General features: G+C 40.1%; 1 protein-coding gene across 1 annotated transcript; it reads left to right on the top strand.

Annotated features, from left to right (window-relative positions):
* Positions 1-3,344: 3,344 nt before the first annotated feature.
* Positions 3,345-13,682, top strand: xkr5b (XK related 5b). Its single transcript, XM_062387251.1, has 13 exons — positions 3,345-3,460; positions 5,038-5,127; positions 5,199-5,304; positions 5,533-5,699; positions 6,536-6,669; positions 6,817-6,895; positions 6,996-7,165; positions 8,036-8,147; positions 8,313-8,480; positions 8,570-8,760; positions 9,062-9,145; positions 9,543-9,726; positions 10,089-13,682. The coding sequence occupies exons 1-13, from the start codon at positions 3,352-3,354 to the stop codon at positions 10,748-10,750; spliced, it is 2,256 nt and encodes a 751-aa protein (XP_062243235.1). The 5' UTR covers positions 3,345-3,351; the 3' UTR covers positions 10,751-13,682.
* Positions 13,683-14,486: the final 804 nt, after the last annotated feature.

The following is a 14,486-nucleotide window of genomic DNA, read 5'->3' as shown; positions in this document are numbered from 1 at the left end:
AGCTGAAAAATTACTGCAAGAAACACAACCATGCAGGCCAAGGTTTGATACAAATGTTTTCACTCACACTGTGGTTTTGTGTTGTTAAATGCTCATTTGAATATCCAATAGTCCAGTTAGGAATCTGTGATGAAAGTAAAAGCATTTAGGCTAAGGTGACTTTAAAACTACGCTTTTATATTGTATGCTTTAAAAGTCACTTTTACAACCATCAATGTTTTGCAACTGTTGACAAAGTTGTGTGGGCTGTGTAGAAAATCTGTTTGCCTTCGTCAAGGTTTTAAGAGTTGTGTTGTGTCACTTGCAGATGTTCCGATCCGTGTAGACACCTGGCCTGCACTGCTCACCATTAATCAGGAGGCTTCCCTGTCCTGGTTTATTCCTCCTGGAACCATGCCTGACATCACTGATGAATCCATCAGACTGGAAACAAGACCCGAGGCCACTGTCTACGTCAGGTGAGCAGAGGCTACATTTATCTATCAACTCACTACTTTCTGCTTTGAGGGGATTTCACTCATTTTAAATTATTCCAGAGAACCCACTCCCAGCCATCTACCCACCCCAGACACCTATGCAACCCCACATAAATCAGACCTCAATAAGAAAACTAACAAAAACAAACAAACCTCAAAATAAATGAATAGATGTAAATAAAAAAGAGAGTTCAAATGAGAACAATGTTGTGTGGGTGGGGCCAGTGTGTTGCCTCAGATACCGGTGTCACCGGTCTCATTGGTGTTACCGAACACAGGAGACAGAAGGAATGGAATGAAGGAATGTACACAGGCCTAAGCCTTGAAGTGTGTTGATGTCATCTCAAACTAACAATGATTCTAATGCCCTGTCATTGTTGTCCTGTCATTCCAAAAGGGTGTTTGGTGGAACTCCAGACCTTAAGAGCGGTAATGATACTGCAAAGGAGCTGTGTGATGCCTTGACCAAAGCTGGGAAAACATATGATCTCCTTACTTTCTCTGGGGCTGCCTACGATCTATACTTCTCTGTTATTCACCACAATGAGGTCTGGATCTATGCTGTATGATGACAACATGCATCATCAACTGAACCCAGTAAACTATACATCATATAATTGCATGTGTTCTCCAATATTATCTTCTAAATAAATCTACTCCACTCTGAAGTTAAATGACAAACAAAATTGTATTTTTTTTCTCTACACTGTCAAGAGTTTGCTGTACTGTAAGGTCTTCAGATGGTATGTTGTTATTTGGTACTATAGAAGTCAAAAAACAGACTTTAGATGGCAAGACAACAGACCAAAGAAATCTTCTGATGGTTGATGTTTTTTTTTTCAGGAATGTTGTGGTGTTTACGTACAGACCCTTTTTGTTAAAAAGTGATGATAGTTATTGTCTCCTAAAGCTTATTTCTCGAAAACCTTTGGTGTTGATAATATCTCTTTTCATATACCATTGCCTTTTCACAATAAACTGTTGACAATTGTGCTGCCAAGTGTTGTTATTCTCACAGGCTCATTTCTTCCTCCCTGTTGAATAATTAAATGCAAGTACAGGTTGCAAAACTTGCAGTGTCTTCCTCCTCACTGGTTAGACTTGTTTGTGCAAAACCACTAAACAGCGTTGAGGGCAACAGACAGTTTGTGTTTGACACTGTAAAGAATGACTCCCTTTTTAATAATGAGACAAAGTTTAGGCTTTGGACCTTCTTCCTTTTTCTAAGTAAGAACAAGCTCTCCCATTTTGCGAACATTAATCCTTCATTTCACATCAACATTCCTGCATATTTTGGTTTTGTAGGCCTCATTACTATGACATAAGCAGAGTAACATCAAACTGTGAAATACTTTTACCTCTGTCTATAGTTTTGGTGTGAGTCTAAGTACCACTCATTTACATTTTCTGGTCAACTTAACTCATTCAAACAGTGATGTAGCTATTGAGTGTTGACTCATGACTCTGTTGCCCGCAATAAGGTCATTTCTTGGCGTTTTCTCCACTAACATATTAAATGCAGTTAACATTTGAAAAAGAAGGCTTTCAGATAACTATGTCAAAGCAATTTATCATAAGTGCACTTTTAAAAAACAATGCATATTCCTTCCATCTACTTGCTTCCAAACCATGGATTAGAAAAGGGGATCAGGTAAAATGTTGAGGTGTGGGAGCTGTCCAACTGTCCAACTCTACCTTCCAACTAGCTAAATGGTAAATGGTTTTGTATTTATAAAGCACTTTTCTAGTCTTGATGACCACTCAAAGCTCTTCACAGTAAAGTTTTACATTCACCAATTCACACACACATTAATACAGTGCAGTGGAGAGGCGGTGGTCTAGTGGACGAAACTTGGACTATGGGCAGAGAAGGTCTCTGGTTCATCTGTTCGACTCCACGGAGAGACAACAAAAGACGAACCTGGATTAATCTGTCCAAAACTCCAAGAGTCTCCCTACCCTGTCTAGTGCCCCTGAGCAAGGCACCTTACTCCCCCAAAATGTGCTCCCTGAGCACCGTACATGGTCGCTCACTGCTCTGTGTGTCCTGCACCAGATGGGTCAAATGCAGAAGTTAAATTTCCCTACCTGCATGAATGTGCCTTTGCATGTCTGTGCATGTGTTTGGGACAAATAAATGGTAGTATGTGCAGTATGGAGGCACTTTATGGCATTATCTGTCTATTTTTTACGTTTGAAGAAAGGAACATTTACTTGAATCATATTGGATTTGGCTCCACTGCTGTTTACCCCTGAAACTCCAAAAAAGGTTTTGTAGACACTAACACTTCAACCACCCCTCCATCCGCATAGGGGTGAGTAGATAATGACGGAATTTACATTTTTGGGTAAACTATCCCTATCAGGTCATGTATAAAGATAGACTGTCTGCAATAAAAGGAAGTCCATGCAAAGTCTTATTAAGGAGTGTGTTTGAGTCCATAAACATATGTAATATTTATATATGAAGGATATATGGCTCTTCTGACTCAGTCATCAATTAAACCTCCAAATGAATCATCATGTGCATTTATCTGTTATCAATGTTGTCTAACTTTATCCTCACAAAATTATTTACGTTATTTCTCATCAATGAACTCCAACATTTTGCCAAAACAGTAAGTTTGGACCCTTCATAGTGTTTTACCATCGACTGTGTTTCACCTCTCTCAACCATCAGCAGCCTACTATCACTTTAACGGGACGGGCGGTGGCGGTGGGACGGGGTTGTGGAGCAGAGAGAGCGGGACTGAGACTGCTGCTGCAGCTGGACCGACCCCTCCGGAGCACTGGGACCAGCACCACCACCACAGCGTCCTGCAGATCGGTGATCAGACCTGAGCAGCTGAAAATCACTGTGTGAAGAGGAGCCGCCATGAGAGACTACACGGCGGCGCCGAGCAACGGAGGCGCGTGCATGCCCTGCTGCCAAGTTTGCGTGTTCGTCTTTACCGCATTTCTCATCGTCGCAGAGCGGACTGCGCGTGAGTCCTACCTGGGACACACACACACACACACACAAACACACACACATACACACACTCACATACACACACTCACATTCAGACCGATGCAGTCTCACCCACTGTGTGTTTGATGACTGATACGTCATGATGTGTCCCCGTGCACGTACCTGCAGTGTGTTATTTGACTTTATTGGTGTGCGCGTGCGTGTGACAGTGTGTTTTAGTACAGTGTGTGATGGAGGATGCAGACACAGTTCAGATGACACAGCAGCCTCCTGATGTCACGTGTGTTTTAATATCTGCAACAATCCATGATAGAAAGTTGCTTCCATTGGGTTATAAATGTTGTTATGAATTATTGAGGCAGAGCTGAGACTGCACCAGTGCGACTCTCTACTATTTTTATGCCCTGCATTTTATAAAATCCTTATGCAGCAAAACTGCAGACTCATGCCAGAGTTTTGCGTCTTTGTAACAGCTGCATCATTGGATCTTCTCAGTGATATTTCCCGAGCCAAAGCAGAGCAGTGTTGTCATATTCCAGCGCCCTTTTCTTTTGGAGGTGCATGAGTGGACGGGGATATGGGCGTATCCCCCAGGTTGGGGCCTAGTGTGTCCAGACAGCCCGCCTGTTTTAGCAGCTGAAGGGGGTTCAGATTTCAAGTATGGAGGGATGGAGGGAGGGAGGACTGCAGAGCTCCAGGCTCTGTGACGGGGGAGAGTCTGAGAGAGGAGAGGAGGCATCAGCTGCCTTGTTGACAGTAAACCGTAGATGGGATGATGTACAGAACAGAGGTCACCTGAGGAAGTGGACACACAATACACACATATTTAAATATTGTCTGATCAAATGCTGCAGGCTACTTATAATGCAAACACTGCTATTCTGAGTCTAACAGCACATCAGCATCATGCTAAATGCTGTCTGTCTGTTTATAGTATATACTGGGTTATGATAGCAAGACACAACTGTCATCTTTTGCAAATTTCCACAATAATGTTCTGCATCAGATGCTGTGACAATGATTTGTTTTGTAATCAAAGTGGTTTTGTTCAAATAAACTTTATAGTAATAGTAATACAAATGTATTATTATTATTTCACAAAACACAGCCCAGTTTATCAGTTTTCTAGAGTAAATTGTTGTTTAGTTTCATATGTATATGTACTATTTAAAAAGCAATGGTACAATGTAAAATATTAGACAGCAAAATAAATAATATTGATTGCCATAAAATAAGTAGGGTAAATCAAAAGTACATTATTTGCATCATACATAATATATTTTTATATATTTATTTACCTATAATTACATATAGTGTCAAGTTGAAGAACTCAATCTCAAAATTGAACATAAGTTTATTTCTTGAGTACATTTATTTAATTAGGATAGCGATGGGTATTTTGTTCTATATGTGTCTTTATGATTTACACAGTATTACAATTATTCAGTATCATCATAATCAGACAACAACAGCTCAAGTTACATCCAGTTATACATGTCATGAATCATTCACAATCAGACTCCTGATGATTGTCTTTCTATTTGTTCATGGCCTGTTGGTTTGTGTGTGTGTGTTTCCGTCTTTCCCCAGTAATCTATTGCTTTGTGTACTATCTGTGGATTGGTCACAACTACTGCTACGCCCATCTTTCTGGGTTCACTGCTCTATTCTTGCTGCCAGGTGAGTAAATATTACCCGATCGATCAGTAGAACGATTCAGATTGATATTAATACCATTCTATTGTTCCCAGGATGGGTTCCTCAGTGGCTCAGTTACATGTGGTACCTGTCAGATGGACGCATCCGCAGGAAGTCTCTCTCATGGACACATATACTGCACCTGGGTATCTTCAAAAGGTGGGTGGTCTGTGCGTTTGTGTGAGATCTGTCGATATGATCAATGATCAATAATTCATAAACAATCATTGATGGTTATACTGGACCGCTGGTTGGAGTGGCCATTAACAAGGCTGGGAAATAGTGTATGATGGTGTTGATTATTGTAACGATAATGTATCTATCTCTCTCTGTCTCTTACTTCATTATCCTCCCTGCCTCCCCCTCATCCATGTGTGGCCTCCACAGGCTGTTGGAGTGTATGCATCTGCCTGATGAGGATTTGTATGGTGAGATCATGCAGCAGGCAGACGTATCTGGCTTAAGACTCTTAGAGGCCTTGATGGTAACCCTCCCCCAGACGCTGCTGACGACCTATGTGCTCATCTGTACTGATATAGGTCTCAAATCTCCAGGTAAAGTAAATAAAGAATGTATGTGGGTGATAAGGTCTGAAACAGAACCTATATATATTTGTAGGTGGTGTTGAAAAGGGTCGCAATGAATCATTGATATGACAGCTGACAGCGACAGATTTAAAGTTTGGCAGATTGGATGATTGAAACACTGATTGAGATCGTACTGAAGTCTGATTGGATCACCGGACACGCCGAACAGTCAGCTCATTGGAAGAGGTGGGAAGAGTGAGAGTTATGAATGGAAAAAAACACTGTGCACTAATTGTCCAGTTTAGTTTGGTTTATGTCACACATCACAAATACAAAATACATATATGAAATTTAAAAAATGTGTTACAATATAATATAGTATAAATATATAGAATTGTGAACTGTTGCCAAAATAGTATAGTATCTCAAACAATGAGGTAAATCTGAGTTTTTATGTTTCAATTTAAAAACAAATGTAGACATTTGAAGTATAAAGCACCAAACTGCAAACAAAGCTGATTGGCTTATAAGCATAGAGACACATTTTTCCCACAGGAATTGGTGGAGACCAAAACAGAGTCAAAAGAGATTGATTATATGGATTTGTTAGCTGGACTCCAGATCGAGGATAATGTTGCTCTGTGTCTGCTTGATGTGTTGAGGTAAGTTTTTGGTCACATGCTCACCATATGTCAGATGTTCTTCTACATGTTTCCAAAACGCCAATCATCGCAGCTTTAACACTTACTAGAGTTTCCAGCGTGCATCTGCAGCAACCTTGTGTCTAATGTAAAGTGGTGTATCCATGTGTTGACACTTCTTTTCCTCTCTCCTCCCCTTGGCTCTCTGTCTTGCCCCTCCAGCCTCGGTGTGTTTCGTGGTGTGTTTGCTGTCTCTCGCCTGGGCCTTGGTCCTCTACGCCAGAGCCTGTTCTCTGATCAGACCGGGTCACTTACATATGACGCCCGCTGCCATTCTCTGTCGACTGCTGTGGAGGGTGAGCACATTTATACACTTTAAACAACCAATATGTACCACATGCAGCATTAATATAGCAGTATCAGTATAATAATCCATATTTATTGGCCTGTTTTTTGATTTGTGAGAGGTAAGGATGTGACAGGGAGGTTTTCTCTGTCCGCAGGTCGGTATGTTGGGATCTCGATTCGCTGTTCTCATGCTCTTCACACGTATCTTCAAACAGTGGATCCTGGGAGTCATCGGCAAGTTGCTGAAATAGTCACTTTTCTAAGACATGAGCATTTTGGTTTGTCTACAACAAGTATTTACTGTTGTTGCCTGTTGTTGTTGTGTTTGTGTCAGGTGTGCACTGGCTGGGGGCAACTTTCTGGATGGTGTCTCAGCAGACTGACATCATACGATCGACAAGCCGATGGAGAATCTTCAACCTCGTGCTGGGAGCCATTCACATCTTCCTCTTCCTCAACGTGAAGTATGGTCAATCCAGATACCGCATGGCCGGTTTCTACCTGGTACGTTTGGCTTTGTCAGGTCAGACTTGTGTGAATGTGGATCCGACAATTGTGCAACTTCCTGTATCCATTATTTTCTCTCTCATGGAACAAAGGTACATATAATAACAAATAACAATAGATAAACAACAGATTCTTACTCAAACTTTTGCTTGATATTTGTATTTGATGGAACACAGATGGATCACTTTTGAGACCAAAAAACAGAAAACTTTTGAGAATATAAAAACAGAAAAAATAAATCTGATTCAAGATTTATTTTCCTTAAACAAACCTGACATGAGGAAGAATAATTTAATTTGGGGAAAATTTACTTTTCTCTTCTTTTCTTCATATTAAGGCCTTGTTTTGAGGAAAACAGAAAATAGAAATACAGAAAATACATTAGAGCCAGACTGATTTTATGGATTAAATAATTTCCAATAGGATACATCTGGAGAAACATATATTTGAAATAGATAGATAAATATGTTTAATTGTCAGTAGTGACAAGTTGTTACTATCAAACCCTTATAAAGCAACGTTATTGAGACTTTATAAGTCTTTATAAATAAAGAGAAAAATCCATACAAAAAATTATATGGAACTTGAATTAAGAAAATAAACATTTACATCTTTCCTGTTTCTTTTTATTCTATAAAATGTAAGTTTTCATGTCAGCAAACATAAACACTGACATCGATATGTCTGTGAAAGGATCATATAGGTCAATATCGTGTTAATTGTGTACTGCACTTTGGTTCAAAGTGTCAATCAGTTTCATTGATACAAAAACTAACTGAATGAAAACCATTTGGCACCTGTAACAAATATGGGTGACAGGTTTTAGAAGTGGTAACAATTTGTCTGTTTCTCTTTTTTTTTCCTCAGGTCATGTTCTTAGAGAACGCATTTCTTCTTCTGGCCTCATCCTGGATGTTTACCATGGTGTCCTGGGACACTGTTGGCATCCCAGCCGCAGTGTTCTGCAGCTTCCTCATTGGTTAGAATCACGGCCACATGCTGTACAACATCTTCATGCACTATATGTGTGCAAATCCTAACACACCTGTATCCACACCTGTATGTTCATGTTGCTGCAGGAACATCTCCTTCATTCACTCTTCAAGTCCTCCTCACTTCTGTTTACTTCTTCCTCTCTCTCCAGGAGTGATAGCGTTGGCTCTGTACTATCGTTTCCTCCACCCGAAGTCCTTTGAGATTTTCCAGAGTATTCGCCACAGAGGGATTAGTGGAGCCTGCACAGAGCGCGGGTCTACGCTCTCATTGGAGGAGAAAGTCACGCCCACTTTCCATCGCCACGCAACACTGTCTGGTCTGTTTAAAGCTCCATCCATCCATCCATCATCAATCCATCTATATCTGTCTATCTAATTATATGACTTGGGTTATTCATATTATTAGGAGGTGGGACTCTCATGGACCTTCCTATCCAATGGGAGGGCTGGAGACATCACCACTGGCTGCTGATTCGCTTGGCTCTGAAGACAGGGGATGTAACAAAGATCTGGTCGGTCTATGGCGAGGGGGGACTGGCTGGACTGATGGGTCTGTCTGAAGAATTTCACTCCCCTGACGAACCATATGTCCCTCGGGTGAGTTGCTTTCCTGTTGTTGAAACTGTCCTGTGAAGCCACTTTATATTTTATATTTGACTCTTTTAACATTTTTTTAATTCACATGCTCTTTTAAGATGGACAGTTTATCTTATCTAATATATTAACAATATATTCATTCTGCCTGCAATACTGTTGAAGGTCTGGTAAAATGACATTAAAGTTTGACTTGATTTGATTTTAATTGATTCAATTCAGCAGAGAGATCACATAGCTAAATATGACCGTATTTAACGAATGTGTAATGTTTCTTATTCTTATTTGTGCTGTGATTTGTCAGGTTGAACCTGTTCCACCACAGGTTCCTCAGATCTCACATCCGGCTCCTCAGCCAGCTCCTCCACAGGTGGCCCAGGCTCCACATGTAAGTTATTATATGTTATGTTGTTATTACATATTTAATGTTATAATGATAGGGCCTATATAGTGGACTTCCTATTTGCATCCACAGCTTGTCCCACACTTAAAATGTCAGTGTTATCCTCTTTAAGCGGCTGCACCTACTGCAGACACATAGCTATCCTCTTAACTTTGTCACGCCATGAATCCTGGGATAGGTTGGCCACAGAAGGATCCACCTGTGGGATCCCTCGTTGTTTACAAAGGAAATAAGCATTTGTTCAATGCATTTGAAGACGACTTCTAAATGGCACGGCCTGACTATCTGAAAATGTAGATGAATAAACTGAAAGCATCATATACAGTGCACACATTTTCAATGGGGTTGATGCTTTTTCAAACGCTGATTGTCTTGTCTCCAGGTGACAGAGGTGGTCCAGGCAGCAAGGCCTCCTCCCACCAGTGTGGTGGCCAGACCGGTGAGGAGAGCTCCTCCCACAACAATCCAGGATATGAGAAGGTTTCCAGAGATTATCCCGATCCATGAGGTCATTAATGAAGAGACAGCAGAGGAAGACTCCAGTGCTCCACCATCCGAACGAAATGGTGTGATTCCTGATTATCTGCTAACATAGCAATGCACAAGCAAAAAAAGCAAACACTCACTTTGCGATGACAGAAATATTAAACACATCTCCTTTATCAAAAACTCAATAATGCACCTGTACAGTCATGGTGTTAAAACTGATCAATCACCAAACATCAGTGCCTCATGTAAAGGATAAATATGTGTAATGTTCTCTGTGTGTGTGCTGTTAATCTCATGCAGTGGGATTAATGGTGAGGAATAGGTCTACTATTACTGATACTTTAAACTTTCTGTAGAGGTTCCCTGTGGCTTCCTCTATAAGAAGTGTGTGTATTATTTTGAAGACACTTCAAATTCTCTGTGTTTTTTCTTTTCAAAGGTGAAGAGGATTTTCAGAGTGCAGCCTATGGTTCACCGTCACTCTCGTCCCCAATGCAACCAGAGAGCCTCCGCCACATCGACAGCAATGCTGCAAGCCTCGCTGCAAGCCTGACCCCAGCCTCGTCCTCCGTATGCTCGCTGGACATCAAGACTCCCGGCTGGTCACCTGAGCGACGTTCCCCTATGCTGATTGCTTCCCCAGAGAAAAAGTCGGGGATACCTGGAGAGTCTAGCACCACACTGTATTTCAGTGCAGAAGCACAGTCTCCCTCCAGCGGGAGCTATCTCGGCTGGGGCTCTGAGCTGTCGCCCATCTCCACCTACCGAAGTCCCTACCGGATCAGGGAGGCTCGTTTCATCACCTCCACCCCCCGATTGGAGCCTCGACCTGGGGCTGAAATTCTCAGTCCAGCCTCTGTTGTCGTGACTCCTGCCACTCCAGGTACAACACCGGGCACCACCCCCCGTGCTTCCTCGCCTGCTCTTTCTACGCCTGGTGCTTCAACACCCGCAGCTTCGACACCCGCTGCCTCAACCCCCGGTGCATCCACTCCTGGTGCTACTACGCCCGGTACTCCAGTCATCCCACTCACTCCAGTCATCTCCCACGCTCGTAAACAGATGGTCCAGTATGTGGACAGTAGAGAGAGGGCGGTGTAAGGAGGGTTGGGGGGCGGAGGGGATGGGAAATCCTAGGTGGGGAATGGAAATCTTTTTTCAGTTCAGCAGTTGAAGATAAACCTATCTCTCTGCTTTAATTACTGGGGAAAGGCTCAGTGGTTGTGTTTATTCATTTGTATCAGTTATTAAAGAATATAAAGTATGATCTTTTATACCCTAACATGCGGAAAATGTAGATGCACAAGTGACACTGGCAAAATACCTGAAGACCTCTGTAGGGATGTTGGTTGTGTACTGATTGTTCAAGCTCATGTCGCTGCACCTGCTGCTCCTGGTGGGTGCAGCTGCATGAGGAAGGCTTGAGTAATACGGATCTCCTCAAATATGATGCTCTTTGCAGGCTGGGGTATAAAAACTTGTGTTGCAGGGAGACTCAGGCTGTTTACCATCAGAGCTGGTCACAGTGAACTGAAGATGAAATCTGGGTCAGTAACCAAGAGAAACATTTCACAGGTGCTAATAAAAGTGGAGCATCGCTTTCATTCATTTACAATGAATAATGGGAAACCAAACAGAGAAAACCCACAGCAGTGAGGTGTCGTGTTCAGGAGGTGCAGAATTAATAACGTCCATTAGCAAATGAATCATTAAAATGATGGGGCGGGTTGAGATAACATAAACAATCATGAGAATCGGGGCAAAGTTCATGAAATTATCTTAATGACTAAGATTTTTCTAAATGATCCAGGAAATTAAACCAGTTTACAATAAGAACAACATGCTGCCAGGCTGCTGAGCAAAGTCTCTTGTATAATGTAACTCGCCAAACCTGTCTCTTTTTTTAACTGGTGAGACTTGTCTTTATGTGATCTCCTCGTTTTGTCTGTAGAACAGATTTCACTCTTACCACCTCAATGTCTCCTATGAGCTGAGGTTTTAGTGCTGTTCATCAGCTATATGTGGCATTGGATCAAATTGTCTAAATGTATTGTGTTACAATGAAACCAGGGATCAGTTGTGACATACAGAAACAATGACACATTTTCCTAAAACTTGAGATGATGTTGAGCATCTCCCCTCATTCACTAATCAGACTGTTACTCACTTTATTTACACAACATGTTTAATGTTAACACAAGCTACTTTCATACACACATAGATCGAGGCCTGAATTTACTCTCTGTAAAATAGAAATAACTTTATGAATCTTATGCTACACCTTCATGCCAGTCCGTCAGCACCTAACAGCAGAAAATTAAAGCTGAGGTTTGTCACGTTAGCCACTAGATGGCTCTAGCATGATATTCTTCAAACTACACTAGAATTTAATTAAGCAATATAAAATATTATATCATCTGATCGTTGTTTTATTATTTTTACTTTTCTCGTATCTTATTGCTGATTGGATTTTATGTTGGTGATCACATATTAATTTAATCTATAAATATATACTGTTTTAGTCATACAATTATATAGTTATATGAGACTAATGTATAATATTCATCAAAGCATAAAATAAATCTATAAATATACAAACAAATTATTAAGACTAACTTCACCATTCACAGACAAGCTTTTCTCGAAATTACACATATATATATTTTTAATAGTTAGTTTGACCAAATATAATTATGAACAAGGTTTTTTAAAGGCGAATTTGTTTTACATAATAAGGAATGGATAATTTCTGCAGCAGGACATAATTAATGCTTGTGTTGTTGAAAGAAAATATTTTCAATGACGAATCCCAATTATAACATTTTGTTTTGTTTTAATTAGTGACATGTATGAATGATGATGATATATATATATTATGTGATACAATGGAATTATCATTAAAAATCACATTCAGTGAACACTGAAGCTGGATGCTAATGATCATTTATTGAATGAGGTACTATATTAATGTTAAGCTGAATGATCAGCTGTAACTCTAAATGAGTGGTTTTCTTCTACATTAAGGGAAAAGCTCTAAAACATGTTTTTATCATGTAAGGAGCAGAATGTAAAATGTGAATTAAGGTAAAGATCATGTGCTGCTATGGGTTTCCAGTTCGGTGAGAGCCAGTATTATGTCATGTTATATTTATTAGTATTTATTTCAATAAGTCATGTTCAAGAATGTAGCGTTTACAGATATCAGTCTACCATGTATATTTGTCTATGGTTTTGTTGTTTCTTTCCTAAACCAAGCTTTTTAATTTTTGATTTTTTAAACAAAAAATTACATATATAAAGTAAAGTCACTAATAAGCAATTAAATTGTTGAGAATATACTGTTAATTCTGGGTTTTGGAACAAAGAATAGAGAGATATGTGCTTTTGGCCGAACAGCCTTATCCGACCCTGTCATATCCATGAACTTTGACCTGCTGAGAGAAAAAGAAGTCCCTGCATGATACTCATTCGTACGGACAACACAGATGTGTCTATTCCCATAGAGAAAAACGCACCAACTGTAACTACACATGCACACACACGTCACAGTAGTTAACACACATGCTTGAATGTATGTGTATGCAGAAGCAATAAGGAAGCTAATGAAAGTATATTAGTGCACTGATAAAAATATGTTTTAGTGAAGTCTTGGCTTGATCATCATGAATCAGCACTTTGCCTTGCAGGAAGCTTGTTTCATGTGTGTGTATTGCTTTGTATTAGCACAGTATAGGCTTTGCTATGTTACCTGCTGTGTGTGTTGATATTTACTTGTGTTTTCTAATTTGAATCATTTTGTATTTTAAACCAAATTCTGCTTTTATACTCGATCACATGTAATGTCCTGAGATGAGCCACAGTGCAGTGTTTCCAGGTCGTGTGCTAAAGTTTCATGTGTGAACTTGTGGTGTAGGGACACTGACAGGCTGGAGCTTCCTTACGTCACCTCATCGTTGGACGGCCTCCACTAATCAACATGCAGCACCTCATCTGTAGCTATTGATGTGATGAAAAATAAAGTCATTAATCATGATCAGAGTGGTGTGTTGATCAGCCTTCATTCATTTACTATCAGGGAAGTTTCAGTATTATCATGAGCTTTGGACACAGGTAGAGATGTGACACAGTGAGTCTAAGTCCAAACCTTATGCTGTGCTTAAGGATATTACATACTACCAGGGCCCAATGACCCCCTTATGAAACCTCATTTTATTTCACCAGATTTTTATTTGGAGCTGCACCAAATTGCACACACTCATCAATATCAGTCCCCCCAACCTGTCAGATCTTTTCATCAAGATCTGTGAATTATTATCTGAGAAATCTGTGAAAATGTGCAAAAAAGTCCTATCTCACAATGTTAAAGAACGTGAAAGACAAACAAATGCAGATGAAAGCATAATTTGAAAGTCAGATGACATCTCATTAAAGGAAGAGAAAGTAATTACACAATCAGTGTGTTGTCTTTGGTCAGTGACCCACACCATGAAACAGCGACATAGCATCATTGCTCTTCATCAGCTATCAATCACAAGATACTTCTCAAAAGAATAAAGAAGTGAAAGTCAGGGATACATAGGAATTAGTCTACATTGGAAGCTGTGCATGCATTATTTAGAAAGGTCATCTTCATCAGTGCAGGATAGTTTTTTTTTGTTTTTTTTTTACATTTCCAATGATTTCCCACAGAATGAAGCGAAGGGCCATTATGGTATGATTTCTTTGCCTGTGATTCAACATGACTGCTGATGCTGATTGTTTGTTTCTTCTTTTTTTATTTCTATATTCTGTTTTAACATGTTTGAAATAAGTAAATACCGTAAATAGATAAATAAAT

Source organism: Platichthys flesus, chromosome 1, assembly GCF_949316205.1.
Source record: "Platichthys flesus chromosome 1, fPlaFle2.1, whole genome shotgun sequence".
NCBI classification, from domain to species: domain Eukaryota; kingdom Metazoa; phylum Chordata; class Actinopteri; order Pleuronectiformes; family Pleuronectidae; genus Platichthys; species Platichthys flesus.
The sequence above is the reverse complement of the archived record's forward strand: the minus strand, read 5'-3'. Positions and strand labels throughout refer to the sequence as shown.